This window comes from Carettochelys insculpta, chromosome 8, assembly GCF_033958435.1.
Source record: "Carettochelys insculpta isolate YL-2023 chromosome 8, ASM3395843v1, whole genome shotgun sequence".
NCBI lineage: Eukaryota > Metazoa > Chordata > Testudines > Carettochelyidae > Carettochelys > Carettochelys insculpta.
Genome location: NC_134144.1, coordinates 59,442,371 through 59,457,858, shown reverse-complemented (window position 1 = coordinate 59,457,858; position 15,488 = coordinate 59,442,371). Strand labels below are relative to the sequence as shown.

Genomic DNA, 15,488 nt, shown 5'->3' with positions numbered 1-15,488 from the left:
TGTGCAATGGGGTACCCATCTCTGCACCCCAGCCTACCATGATGCTAGTGACAGATGCCTCCTTTCAGGAATGGCAGGCTCACATAGATCACCTTCCATTTCAGGGCTTATGGTTCTCCCAGGAAGTCTGTCTTCACATAGCTGTTCTAGAAAAGGGGTTCTCAAACTTCATTGCACCATGACCCCATTTGAAAACAAAAATTTCTGCATTTTCCCAGGAGGGGGAACCAAAGCCTAAGCCCTGGCACCCTGGGTGGGGGAGGATGAAGCAAAGCTGAAACCCAATGGCTTCAGCCCCAGACAGGGGACATGTAACTGGAGTCCCACTGTCCTGGGCTGACTCTTTCAGGACTTTGCTTCAGCAACAGTTAAGTATAAGTCAGCCCTGGTGACCCCATTAAAATAGGATCCTGACCCACAATTTTAGAATCGTTATACTAGAGCCCATAGACATAGGCCTGGCAGGCAAAGAATTTCTACCACTGCCTTAGGGATCCACAATCCAGGTGTGCACAGACAGCAACAGAGAAGGAACAAAATCATCTCTGTTCTGCCAGCTGCTGCCTGTGCTACCCCACCTATATTGCTATTTTCAGTACACTAGGTTGAGAAGACCTAGTATGTATTTGTCTATCTGCACTGAGAAGCGTGGTTCCAGCTCACTTGCTCAAGGTCACACAGGAAGTCTGTGGCAGAAACAGGAACTGAACTCTGGTCTTCTCAGTCCTACTGCCTTAAATACAAGACAATCCTTCTGCTCTAGTAACCTGCAAAATTAAAGATTAATCTTTAATTAAAGCTCACATCACATGATTAAATCTGCAGGAAACCTCCACAAATGCATCCAAAAAATCTGCAATCCAATCTCAAAGAGACAATGTTAAAGGAACACTTGCAAACAATCCCAAATGAGAAGAAAATATAGGAGGAAGACTAAGAAGCCAATATTGTGTCATCAGGAGCTTTTTAATGACATACAAATTGAAAAAGAATTCTCTAAAAACTGGAAACATGGACACATTGTTACGGAGGAGTACCACAGAGTAACACAAAAAGATAGAGACAAAATCAGAAGAGCTAAGGCACAGAGTGTGTTACACCTGGCAAGGGATATGCACGACAATACGAAGAGGTTCTATTAGGAGCAAGACAAAAATGAAGGAAAGTGTAGGTTCTCTACTTAAAAGCGAATGAGAGCCAATTAACGGATGACATCAAGGAGGCTGAGGTCTTTAATGCCTGCTTTACTTTGGTCTTCACTAAAATGGTTAATGGGGACCAGGAGCTCAACTAAATTAATATTCACTACGAGGGGAATAAATGTAAGCCAATATAGGGAAAAACAAAGTTAAAGAATCTTTCGATAAGTTGGGTGTATTCAAGTCAACAGGATCTGACAAAATTTATCCTAAGGTATGTAAGAAACTAGCTGAAGCAATCTCAGAACCATTAGCAATTATCTTTGAGAACTCATATATGAAGTCCCAGAGGACTGGAGAAGGACAAATATAGTACCTATTTCATAAAGGGTAATGAAGACGATGTGGGGAATTACAGACTAGTCAGCCTAACTTCAACACTTGGTGTGATACTGGAACAAATTGTTAGACTATCAGTTTTTAAACACCTAGGGGTTATAAGAAATACTCAGCAGGGATTTTTCAAGAAGAAATCATGCCAAACCAAACTTATTTCCTTCTCTGTCAGAGTAATTGGCCTTGTGGATGGGGTCAACGGTAGATATGTATCGGAGGGGTAGCCGTGTTAGTCTGGATCTGTAACAGCAACGAAGGGTCCTGTGGCACCTTATAGACTAACAGAAAAGTTTTGAGCATGAGCTTTCGTGAGCACAGACTCACTTCACTTGACCAGCGTCTGGTGAAGTGAGTCTGTGCTCACGAAAGCTCATGCTCAAAACTTTTCTGTTAGTCTGTAAGGTGCCACAGGACCCTTCGCTGCTGTAACAGTAGATATGAGTAATCTTCATTTTAGGAAGGTTTGATACAGTCCGACGTGACATTCTCATAAACAAACTACAAAAAGTTTGGTCTAGATAGAGTTGTTATATGGCAAGTGCACAACTGTACTTCAAGAGTAGTTCTCAGTGGTTCACTGTCAAACTCGGACGGTGTATCTAGTGGAGCCCCAAAGATACACCCTTCCAGTCCTGTACCACTGAGTTCTTTTGGTGATGACTTGGATAAAGGAATGGAGATTACGCTTATAACATCTGCAGAGGACAACAAGCAAGGATGACATTGGAGGGTGGGATTGGAATTTAAGAAAGACTTTGAAAAATTAGAGAATTACTCTAAAATTAACAAGACGAAATTTAAAAAAGACAAGTACAGTTTGTGCTTCTCAGGTCTGGAACTCTCTGGCCCAGTGACAGACCAGAGAGCCCCAGCAGCAGAGTGTGCCAGCAGTGGGGAGCAGAGCTGGACTGGCAGCAAAACCCACAAAGCCAGCTGTGGCAGGACAGCCACTAGCAGTGGAGCCCATATAGCTGACAACAGCGGAGCTGACAGCAGCAGCAAAACCTGCAGGGCTGGTGGCAGTGGGGCTGGCAGGGCTGGTGGCTGCACACTGTCCCAAGCAAAGCTCATCTCTGGAGCAGTTGCAGGCTGAGAGGGAGCAACAGTAGGCTGGGGGCTTTCAGATTTCGCGCAGTCACCATTATGCTAATGAAGTGCTGCATATTCATGGCAGGGTCTCTGTAGCATCTTTCCAGCTTGCTCATTACCATGCCCCTTCTGAAAGGAAGGGGCTAGTGTAGACATAGCCTAGAGCTTAGCGACTATTAGTATCCCCTATTTACAGACAGTGTTCTAATTTTTTCCATCCATAGACAGAATAAATTTTGTTATGTGCATCAAGGCACATGCAGATGTACATCACCAATAAAAATACATGCTGCTGGTTGTGGGAGCTCTGCTATCCAGCTAAGCAGCACCTGACTCTTTCCTGTGTGGCTGCACAAGTGCTCAGCTTACAGAGAACTCTGTTTACAAACAGAGAAACTAAAGCAAAGACAAGACTTTAAGTGACTTGTCCAAGATCATATACTGAGTTAGTGGCAGATACAAAAACAGAATCCATGACAGTTGTGATTCTTAGGCATGTACCATAACAATGAAATCACTTAATGAATCACCTCGCCATATATTTCCATGTCAGTTACTCGAACACATATATAGCCTTAGATTAAATCTTAGCTGCCAATGATTCCTAAGGCCCAAATGAACTGTGGCTGTTACTTAGCTTCATGGCTGCATTTTAGTCTGTCCTAGTATTCTATGATTCTATTATTACCAACATTCAAAACTCATAAAGATAAAACAAAAATATTTGGACATGGATGTTGGATATATAGTTAGGTTTTTTTTTTAAAAATGTAAAAATATTACCTTTATGATGTTAACTGTTCCCTCTCCATTCTGCTCTGGCGGTCCTTGATTCTGTAGTAGAGTTCTCACCGTCTCCTCCATCCTAGAGAATTAAAATATGAGTACATTTTAAAGGTCAGAAATCTCTGCATGTGGATAAGACACATCATGTTAGGACTATTTAATGGACAAACTAGATCATTCTACTGCCTACTACCAAATTAATATTCATAGGATATCTTGGGCTTGGAGCTTGCTTAGTGTCTACACGGGAGCCTATGATTAACACATTCAAAGTGTTAATTTACTTTTCACATATGTAGGGTAGTGAGATATTCCTTTTTACCTGAGCTACAAAGAGAGTTTAACAAATACCAGATAACACATGCAGCCAGCAGACATCTTCTGGATGTCTGAGTGATACCATCAGCAGAATCATACAGTTAGTGCCATTTTTAAAAAAAAAACATTCATAATTTTCCATAAAAGTGAAATACCACAGCTTCTTGTGCGTACTGCTAAATTTCTACTCAGCTGTGCATTGTGTGGACAGTTTATCCCCAAATGAAATTCCTGGCACTGACACTTTTATTCCCAAGGTATGTTATAGGATAATTAAAATAACATTTATTCTAATTTTTCCACTCCATGTTTTCATTCAAAGACACATCAAAACCAGAACTTTGTGAAAACATGCCAAGATAAATTTACAAGAGTGTTGACAACTTGCCTTCCGAAGGACAGAGAAAGTGAGCATACCTTACTCCTCCCACTCCCACAATGAGTGAGGAGTAGAAAATGGGATCACCTGTTGCACAGGGGATATGGGTGCAGGCCACATGGCTACATACAGGTATGAAAAGATCAATGATGAAAAAGGCCACTGGTACTCCTTTTGAGAAGATGAGTAAAGCAGAGCGGGATATGGGCTGTAACCCAGTTTTATATATAACAAAATGAATTAATGTATTGTTTTCACGTGATTTTATTTTTAGTTGTGTATTTGTTACATACCAGAGACATTTAAAACTTTGGAGGTTGAGGAGATTTTTTTTCTCCTCTTCACTCCTGAACAATCCATGGCATCTAGCAGACATCAAAGTAGAAGTTCAATATTAAATCTTACAGAATCGTAGAACAGTAGAACTGGAAGGGACCTCGAGAGGTAATTTACTCCAGTTCTGTGCCATCTTGGCAGGACCAATCACTGTCTAGACCATCCCCGATAGGTATCTATCTAACCTGCTCTTAAAGATCTCCAGTGATGGAGATTCCACAGCCTCCCTAGGTAATTTATTTCAGTGTTTAGCCATCCTGACAGTTAGGAAGTTTTTCCTAATGTCCAACCTAAACCTCCCTTGCTGCAGTTTAAGCCCACTGATCCTTGTCCTATCCTCAAATACCAAGGAGAACAATTTTTCCCCTCCCTCTTTCAATGCTCTTTAACGTACTTGAAAACCACTATCATGTTCCCTCTAAGTCTTCTTTTTTCTTAACTAAACAAGCCCAGTTCTTTCAGTCCTCCCTCATAGCTCATGTTCTCTAGACCTTTAACCATTCGTGTTCCTCTTCTCTGGACCATCTCCAATTTCTCCACATCTTTCTTAAAATGTGGTGCCCAGAACTGGACACAATACTTCAACTGAGGCCTAATCAGTGCAGAGTAAAGTGGAAGAATCATTTCTCATGCCTTGCTCACTACATTTCTGTTAATGTACCCCAGAATCTTGTTTGCTTTTTTTTGCAATAGCATCACACTGTTGACTCATATTTAGCTTGTGATCCACTATGACCCCTCCACAGTACTCTTTCCTAGACAGTTGTTTGCCATCCTGTATGTATGAAGCTGATTGTTCCTTCCTAAGTGGAGTACTTTGCATTTCTCCTTATTAAACCTCATCATTCAGACCATTTCTCCTGTTTGTCCAGATCATTTTGAATTATGACCCTGTCCTTCACAGCAGTTGCAACCCCTCCCAGCTTGGTGTTGTCTGCAAACTTAATAAGTGTACTTTCTATGCCAGTATCTAAATTGTTGATGAAGATATTAAATAGAACCAGTCCCAAAACAGATCCCTGTGGAACCCCACTTGTTATGCCCTTCCAGCATGACTGTGAACCATTAATAACTACTCTCTCAGAATGGTTACCCAGCCAGTTATGAACCCACCTTACAGTGGCCCCATCTACATTGTATTTGCTTACTTTATTGACAAGAAGATCATGTGAGACCCTGTCAAATGCCTTTCTAAAGTCTAGATATATCACATCCACTGCTTCTCCCTTATCCACAAGACTTATTATCTTGTCAATAAAAGCTATCAGATTGGTCTGGCATTATTTGTTCTTTACAAATCCATGCTGGCTGTAACCTATCATCTTATTTTCTTCCTGATGTTTGTAGATGAATTCCTTAATTATTTGCTCCATTCTCTCTCCCAGCACAGAAGTTAAACTGGCTGGTCTGTGGTTTGTTCTTTCTTCCCCTTTTTATAGATGGGCACTATATTTGCCTTTTTCCAGTCTTCTGGAATCTCTCCCAACTTCCAGGACTTTTGAAAGATGATAATTAAAGGCTCAGAAACCTCTATGTAGTCTTTAAGTATTATAGGATGCATTTTGTCAGGCCCTGGTGACTTGTAGACATCTAACTTTTCTAAGTAGTTTTTAATTTTTTTTTTAACCCTCTAAACCTACACCCTTCTCACTAGCATTTCTGCGTCAGCCTTCTTGGTGAAGACCGAAACAATGAAGTCATTAAGCACCTCAGCCATTTTCAAGTTTCCTGATATTTTTTCTCCCTCCTCACTGAGCATAGGACCTACCCGTCCTTGGTCTTCCTCTTGCTTCTAATATATTTATAGAATGACTTCTTGCTACCCTTTATGTCTCTACCCGGGGGGAGGGGAGGGATAGCTCCATGGTTTGCACATTGGCCTGCTAAACCCAGGGTTGTGAGCTCAGCCCTTGAAGGGGGACATTTAAAGATCTGGGGCAAATAGATTAAAAAAATCTGTCAGGGATGGTGATAGGCCCTGCTGTGAGGGGTGGAGATTGGACTTGATGAGCTCTCTTCCAGCTCTGTGAGATAGATATATCTTCAGCAGCAGTAGGAACAGGATTCTTTACAGTCCTGCTTCAAAAATGGGGAGGGCTGCCACTGATAAAATGCCAACAATGTAGTGTAGGAATGATGAGCAAACTAGGTGACCTTGAGGCTTTTGAGGTGTTTGGAACAAAATAAAAGCCAACTTGATTTCCTTCTAGAACTGAGCGTGGAGGATGGGCTGTGCCGCAGCTGGAGTACCTGAAGAAGGTCTAACCCAGTGTTTCCCAAACTAATTTGGCCACAGAACACTTGTGGGTTTGGAGTATACTGACAGAGCACATACATGCTGGTCTTGCAAGTGGGTGTGGGGGGGGGGCACAGGGTACAGGGTTTCATACCAAAAAAGTGCTGCATGTAATGTACAAAAATTAATTAAAAACTATTAGGATTTTTAAGATGTTATTTTTCGTTCTTTGTAAAATAAAAAACAAGAGATAATCATCTGAATGAACAATTAATGTCCTTCTGATAGGAGGACAGTTAGCAGCCCTATATTTAAGCACAAAAACTAAAAGTAAGTACAAGCCCAAAACAAAATATCAATATAACACTGAAAGACGGATGGTTGGTGTTGCTCTTTTGTAAAAAAACAGAAGGGACAATATTGTTCAAAAAAGGACTGTTCTTCCTTAAAGCTTTAAAACATTTATATGAAAAAAATGCAAAACAAATTAAGCATGGAAAAATATGTTTAAATTTTATGTTTTTATAAATTTGTTATTTTCAGACAACTACTGGAGAATAAAAATAAGTAACATATGACAGGTTTTTTCTCTAAGGGGAAGAGTGTTTTTGCACCTTTTGAGCACAAATTTGATTAATATTAGGAACAATGCTGGAGAGTTGGAGCCCCTTATCGAGTGCAGCGACATGTGATTTTTCTGAACATAACTCATGCCAAAACAATCCAAATTGTGTCTGACTTTTTTGGCATGAATCACATAATAACAAATAAACTATTAAGTACATGTTATAAATATTATTATATCTACAATCTAAATATTATTTAAATACCTTAATATTTTTGACACATACAAAATTTCATATTTAATATTTTAGAAGGAAAAGGTTTTTCACCGAGCACCTATTAATATCACATGGAACACCATTTTGGGAAATACTGATCTAACCAACTCACCAGAATCTGGAGAAACTAATTCAGCCATAGGTCTGGGAACAAATGCTGTACGTGCTCCCTCCTAGCATGGCAATGCTAGCTAGTGCAGAGGGAGGTAGTGTGTGAAGACTGACTGGAGGGATCATGGCTCATTCTGCTAGAGAGGCACAAGCGTGCCCCTGAGTAATCCTTTCTTCCCACTTACATCCCATGCTGGATTGGCCACAATCTGGCGCTATAACAGCATGCAAATTTTGTCAATCTCAGCTCAGATACTAAAAAAGAAACAATGATGTTGCTGCTCTGCTGCTAAGCATTAATGGCTGCTATCAAGCATGTCTTTGACTGATCTGCAATCACAGCTGAGGGGTATACTAGCCACCCTTGCATTCAGCCTGAATGGAAGAAGCAATTGGGCTCCTTTATTGACTAAGACAGCATGAGATAATGGAAACCGCTATCCAAGGCAGTAGGCCATGTAAAGGGCAAACCATATATTAATCCTAGTGGGCATTTGTAGGTTTCATGGGGACTGATTGCTAGTGCAAGGGCTTGGGCTTTGATTGGCTGCAGCTTTGTCTGGGTGTATCAGAAGCAGAAAATAACCAGAGAGCCAGAGAAGCTTTTCACAAGGGTGGCTTGGATAGGTAGCAGACAGAGCTTCTTGGAGTACAGGAGGGCTGCAAAAGCAGACTTGGAAACACTAAGGAAACAACCTGTTAGTGTTTGTTCCCATTAAGTTCACAGAAACGGGATTTGTGAATCTTCTTTGGTACAGTCATTTTTATTTGCAAAGAAATACCTAACTCTCTTAACCAATTTCTACTCCTAATGTGAACAATCAAATGCTGGCTAACACATAGAAAAAGGGACAACAGTACCCTCCTCACAGGAGTTCCCTTTATTTTTTTCCATCCATGGGTAGAATAAATTTTGTTATGTTCACCAAGGCATATGAGGGTGTGCACTACCAGTAAAACAGATGCTGCCAGCTACGGGTACTGTGAGAGCTCTGCTAGTCAGCTGGGCAACAACTCTCCTGGGCAGCTACAGAACTCTCAGCTTGTGGGGAACACCGCTCCTCACACAACCTTTGTGCACTGGGTTGTCATTCCAGTCTTTTTGTCTGATCAGAATAATGACAGCATTCCTGTATTCTTAATTCTCTCCTTTAAAGTCAGCCAACAACATCCTACTTCCTGAGAAACAGGCATTGTGAGGCATTCATCCTAGGCAGATGCCCAGTGACATTTCACTTATTTTTATTGTAAATTTTTTAGTTGATGTGCATGTTTTTGCACTGCCAGAATGCACATGGAATAGTTGGACCATCTGTTGACCAAATGTGAATAAGAATAAGCCAGCTCTAATCTCCAGGGCAGACAGTGATACATAGTTTTTCAGTGGCAAACTGGAATGATTTCTGTTCATTGGCTGACCTTAATCAGAGCCTTTTACTTATGAGGCCAAATTCTTTTGCTTCAGAATATAATCCATGAATGAAGACTACATATATTTTAACTCCTAAAATGTGAACCCATAAGTTTTACAGTTATTAATACAGCAGGATCTCTTTCTACTTATATATTTTATAATATTATGAATAGCCCATGCAAATAAATAAACAGACTTAAATCAGGAAACAAAATGAGGAACAGCTCCATCTCTCACTGAACTAAATGGGAGTTTTGTCATTGAATTCTGTGTAAGCAGGAGCAAGGGTAATAATATGAATGAAAAACAATGTAAGCTGCAAAAAAATCAAACCACCAATGAAAAAAATCACGAAGAGCACTTTAATAGAGGTCATTTGTTGCATAATAGCTTCACTTAGTTTATTTGCTGTGCACAGACAATTAGACTGACTATTCTGGATTGCTTCCGTGTACGAGTATAAAGCAGAAACCCATTTTACCTAAGAACTTTGTCAAGACTGATTGCACACTATTCTTTGTGGGATGCAATACTCTTTAGCAAAACTCAGATTTACACTGGAAGAACAAAATACAGACCATGACAAACTCACCTAGATGACAGGCAGAGTTGTTCCAACAGGAAGTTAAATATAGCTTGTTTGCTTGTTTGTTAATATAAAGGAAATGTACAAAGACAACTTTTGATTTTCTGATTCAACACATACAACAATATTTACTTAAGATTTCCAAAGCTCCTAAGATCCTTCAATCAGGTCTCAGTGGAAGAGTACAAGAAGGAGCAAGAATAAACAGACTTCGCCAAAAAGGGGAGTCAAGTGGCCTTAGACTCAACTTTATTGCAAAGTTTGGAAGGAATTGCCATTGAGGTTAGCATTCCTTTTTCATGTGAATCCCAGTCTTCCGTTTTAGAAGAAGCTGCTAAACCAACCATGCTGTAACACTAATCTGCTTCCTCATTAAATCAGCATTCAAAATTTCTAATTTATGACAGTATTAATAAAAGTTAATTGTTATATTATAATCTACCATAGCCTTCATAACTAAAGTCTATGCCTAGAAAATGTAATGCATTATTTTAAAATTTGGCCAGACCCACTCATCATTCAGTTTCAGCCATAGCCTCTTGCCTTTAGGATTTACTCGTCTAATGAGGCCTTCCCCTGGCTGACTTTATCAGGAAGACAGTATGTAAATTTTGAACCACAATGACAGTTATGAGCTATATAGTTGTGAGTTGTATCTGATGATGACATCACATCATCTTGCATGCGCTCTTGTGGCAACAAGCAAGGTCATGGTAGGTGTCACATCAGAATGTCTTACTGAAAGCAAGGTGTGATGCTGGTCACAAATGTTTTTCTCAAAGTGTACACAAATGTTATCGATGGTTGCTCTCCATTCAGGTCTGCCCATGGTTGTGTCTTCAAAGTTATCTTTCTTTATTAAGATTCTGCTTTATGATGTCTTCAAAGCATTTACATCAGTCACCCTTTCAATAAAGACTTTTTTCAGTATTCTGACAACATAACTTGCCCATGTCAGCTAAGCTTTGATAGTTATTTCCTCAAAGCAAGTTGTTTTCCTTTTTATGGTATTACTTTTGATGGTTGGCCTTGCCTATGGACCTTCAGAATAGAAGGAAGACAGTTTGTGTGACTTTTTCTAAATTGCTTGATCTATCTGGCAAACGTTCCATGTTTGAGACCAATGTAAAAAGAATACTATAATTATCACACGATATACCATCAGCTCTGTTGAGAGTTTGATGGCATGTTGGCTGAGTACCCTTTGATGAAGTCTTCCAAAAACCTGGCTTGGCTTTCATATACTGTTTGATATTTCTTGATCCAGGAAACCAACAATTGAGATGATACAGGGTAGGTACAGAAAGTGATTGAAGTTCTTTAGTTTTGTAATTTCAGTGGGGTTTTGCTCAGTAATAGTGGTTGAAGGGGATGGGTGGAAGAGGACTTCAGGTTTTTTTTTCCTCTGACTGATGATGAGTCCAAACAATTTAGTTACTTCTGAAAAGTTGCCAAGAATAAGGCCTGATTTACGCTAGGATGTTAGGTCAAATTTAGATGACATAGATCAATTTTCTAAGCAATTAGTCCACACTATAGGGTCCATTCTGTCGACTTTAAGGGCTCCCAAGGTTGACTTTGATACTCCTGCTTTTCACAAGGAGTAATGCCAAATTCAACCTTGCATAGCTGACTTTAGAGTAGTGCACATGGAGCATTGGAGATGTCTCACAGTGCCTCAATGTGACCCCTCTGGCCACCACTTTCAGCTCTGCTGATCTCCAGGTGTTCAGGAAATGGCCTGGGAAAAGTTTGAATTCCATTTCCTGTATGTCCAGGAGGAGATATGGAAGCTGCTGGTGCAGTAAATAGAGCTCCTGAAGTGCCTGGTAAATGGGTACAGACCTCCACTGCAGCCCATGATGAACCACACGCCCTTCTCACCACACTCTGTACCCCTCCCCGCTTTTGGCACCCCAGAACGCGTGGGTGAGAGGAGAAGTTAAGGACAGCTATTCATTTCATTCCCAGGAATGCCTGTCACAGCAGATGGCTGACATTCCCCCATCTCTGATGGCAACATACCTCTTGCCCTTGCTTGCCCAACTCCAAAGCCCCTGCCATGAAACTCCATACTGTGAGCTACATTTTGTTGTTGAAATAAAAATGATTAAGTTATTGAAAACAGTGCATTTATTGCTTCTGTTGCATGGAGGGAGGGGAGGTGGGTTACAGGCCAACATACACCATACAGGGGGCACTTTCTGAACAGCAACGGACCTGTCATGTTGCTGTCCGGTCACTCATAAAAGTATTTCAAAACTTGCTTGATTAGCAGTGCCCCTTGCTGTGCGTGCCTTTTTACCCTAGTGTCTGGCTGCTCATAATTAGTGGCCAGGTGCTCTGCCTCAGCCCTTCAGCCTGGCATGAAATTTTCCCCCTTACTCTCACATAAGTTATGAAGCACACAGAAGGCTGCCATGTGAGGTGAATGCTGTTTTCACTGAGGTCTAACTGAGTCAAGAGGCTCCTGAACATGGCTTTCAAACAGCCAAATGCACATTCTATTATCATTATACACTTGCTCAGCCTATAGTTGAACTGCTCCTTACTGTGGTCAAGGCTGCCTGTATATGGCTTCATGAGCCAAGGGAGCAAGGGGTAAGCTGGATCTCCAGGATCACTGTTGACATCTCCACATTTCCAGTGATGATCTTCTGGCCTGTGAAGAAAGTTCCATTCTGCTGCTTTCTGAACAGATCAGAGTTCCTAAAGATGCACACGCCATGCACTTTTCTCGACCGTCCCATGTTCACAGTGGTGAAAAGACTGTTGTGATACACCAACGCCAGCAACACCATGAAGAAGTATCCCTTGCAGTTTATGTAGTCTGTGGCAAGGTGGTCTGGTGCCAAGATATTGATGTGTGTTCCATCTATCGCCCGGCGATAGTTAGGAATGCTGACACAGCAAAACATCCATTATGCCCTGCACATTTCCAAAAGTAACTGTCCTTTGTCGCAGAAGGGTACTATTTGCCTTGGCTGCCTGGATCACAGCAGCCCCCATTGCTGATTTGCCCCCTCTGAATTAATTGCCCACAGATTGGTAGGTGTCTGGCAATGCAAGCTTCCACAGAGCTATTGCCACTCACTTTTGAACTGTTAGAGCAGGTCTCATTCTTGTATTGCTATGCTTCAGGGTGGAAAAAAGCAATTCACAAAGTTCCATGAAAGTGGTCTTATGCCTGCAGAAGTTTTGTAGGCACCACTGATCATTCCATACCTGCAGAACAATGCAGCCCCACCAGTCAGATCTTGTTTCCCAGCAACAGAACTAGTGCACTACTGTGCACAAACCATCAAGTGCAGCCAGCATCTCCCCATTCCTCCTCTCCAATGGTTCACATTCACGTATGTCCATGTCTGCCTCAGAATCTTCATCGTTCTGAAGGCTACATAGGTTCCATATATACTGCAGCACAATGCATGAGGTGCTCATAATACTTGCCACAACAGTTTGAAGCTGACTGGGATCCAAGCTAGCCTTGCAATGGTGTCTGCATTGATGCCTAGTGAAAAAAGGTCTCGAAAACACTTTTTGCCATTACTTTTCAAAGGGACAGAGAGGAGATGACACGCACCCAGACCCATCCATGGCAGTTGTTTGTCCCATCAGAAACTGGGAACTTAAGCCATAAGGTGAGGGAGCAGAAGGAACTATGGGAGAGGGATCCCAAGTGAATCACTGACAAAAATGAAGCTGCCTACCCTAATGAAGACGTACTCCATTGACTTCATGTGTCAGTGTGGACATGCACCCTTGACTTTACAAAATCATCTGCCAAAAATCTACCTTAATAAATTCAACCTAATTTGCTAGGGTAGACATAGCCTAAGCTGTAGGCTAAGTTTCCCATAAGCTACATGACTGCAGTTTCACATTAAATGCTCCGCACAGGGCCTCTGGGCTGCAGTGCAGAGAGCTACATCCCCACCAGCCCTGAAGCTGCCAGGATGATGGAGAGAAGCCCCATACCACTGGTCCAAGCACAGAGCTACAAGGGATGGCAGGAGAGGACGCCTCCCCACTGACCCCAGCACTGAGCTGCTGTGGCTGGGAGAAGGAGGCTCCTCCTCATTGTTCCCAGCAGGAAGGCAACTGGTAACCCTGAGCCCCAGCCCCCTGTTGCATCTTGAGCAGCAGTGGTCCCAAGCTCCCTCCTGCACCCCCAAACCTTCATCCACTACACCATGCCAAAGTCCACATCCCTAGCCCACAGTCTTTTTCCCCTCCTGCACAGCAACCCTCAGACCTAAGCCCCTTCCCAAACCTTGAGGTGTCTGCACCCTAACCTCTCATCCCCAACCATATCAAAGAGTCTGCACTCCCAGCAGAGTCCTCACACTCCTGCACATCAAGCCTCCACCCCAACCCTAAGCCTCCATACTCAGAACCCCTGCACCCCACTTCTGCCACATAAGTTTTGTTATGTGCACTAATAGAAAGGTGAAGTCTTGCACATCACCTCTGTGTCATATGTTGCTTCCTTGTTGGTGCACATAAGAAAATTCATTCTCCTCCAGAGTGGAAAAAATAGAGGGAACACTTGGCTGTAAGTCACTTTTACTATGACTAAGTAGACAAAGTTGGCTTCATGTGTGTTCCTCAAAGACATTTGTCTTTGCAGTCAGTCTTTGGAAATGGCAGAGTCTTACATCAGTTATCTATGAATGATTTAGCACCAGGTTCCCCATGAACATGCGGTGCACAATGAGTGAGAGGTAGTTCTCTTCTGCTTCTTATGAAGATGCCAGTTGGAAGGTTGTTACTTGTGCAATTTTGGAAAACTACACTGAACCTTATTTTATTCTATTATAAAGAGAGAATGGCTTAAAGAGGCTGGAAGCCGAGAGTGCTTCACCTGTTGGTTTTCATGGAACTGACATATGATGCTAATGAATTTGATGGGGCAGGATTACTGGCAAATAGAAAAATCAGGGAAAAAACAGTCAGTCTGTCTCCATCACATTTTCTGCTCCCTATGGATGAAGGCATCTAAGTTACACCTTGGCTACATCTACATGGAGCCATGCTGCCAGACGCATGATGCAAAGGAGGGCTCTCAAAAATGCAAATGACAGCTCATTTGCATAGTCGTGTGGCTCATTTGCACACTCCTGCAAGATCACCCTGTCAGCAGAAGCTGCTGTCATCAGAAAACGTACCATGTAGACATGGTTCTGTTAGTGAAAACCTTTGTCAGCAGCCCCTTATCCCACTTTTTTTTCCAGCGATAAGGGGCTGCTGACAATGGAGATTTTTGCCAAGAGAACCACATCTACACAGCGCATTTTCTAACAACAGGGTGATACTGTGGGACCATGCAAATTAGCTGTGTGACTATGAAAATGAATGGCTATTTGCATTTTTGAGAGCCCTTCTTTGCATCACACTGCCAGCAGCACGGCTCTGTGTAGACATAGCCCTTGTGTTTTTGCTATGGAGTAGCTTGACGACGTGACCAAAGCACCATTGCCATTGTTTAGTTCACAGTTTGCTGACGCATTCAGGTTAGAATTTCCACATTGGTTACATGATCTCTCCAGTGAATTCCCAAAATTATTCTTAAGCAACGCTGATGGAATGTTTTCAGCTTCCTATTGTGTGTTAATCATCTGCCATGTTTCTTTTTAGCACATAGATCTACATTCTTTTCATATATTCTGTGGCAATTTCAGGTGTATGAAAAAAGGGAAAAGGATACTCTGGTTTTACTGATTCTTGCCATCGCTTTTTAGTGAGTTGGGCTTAAGCAGATATTGTACTTTCAATTTAGACAAAGTCATCAACTCTGTTATACTCTTCTTCATTAGTCATACATCTACCAAAGTTGACAGTATTTTCTCCTATCAC

General features: G+C 41.7%; 1 protein-coding gene across 2 annotated transcripts in view; it reads right to left on the bottom strand.

Moving 5' to 3' along the window:
* The window catches only part of NCKAP5 (NCK associated protein 5), a 408,546-nt gene that overhangs the window by 221,950 nt on the left and 171,108 nt on the right, over positions 1–15,488 (bottom strand). For both annotated transcript variants that reach the window (XM_075001775.1, XM_075001776.1), the window contains one exon: positions 3,408–3,489. In XM_075001775.1, the coding sequence (XP_074857876.1) occupies positions 3,408–3,489 (82 nt within the window). The remainder of the gene's footprint in view (positions 1–3,407; positions 3,490–15,488) is intronic.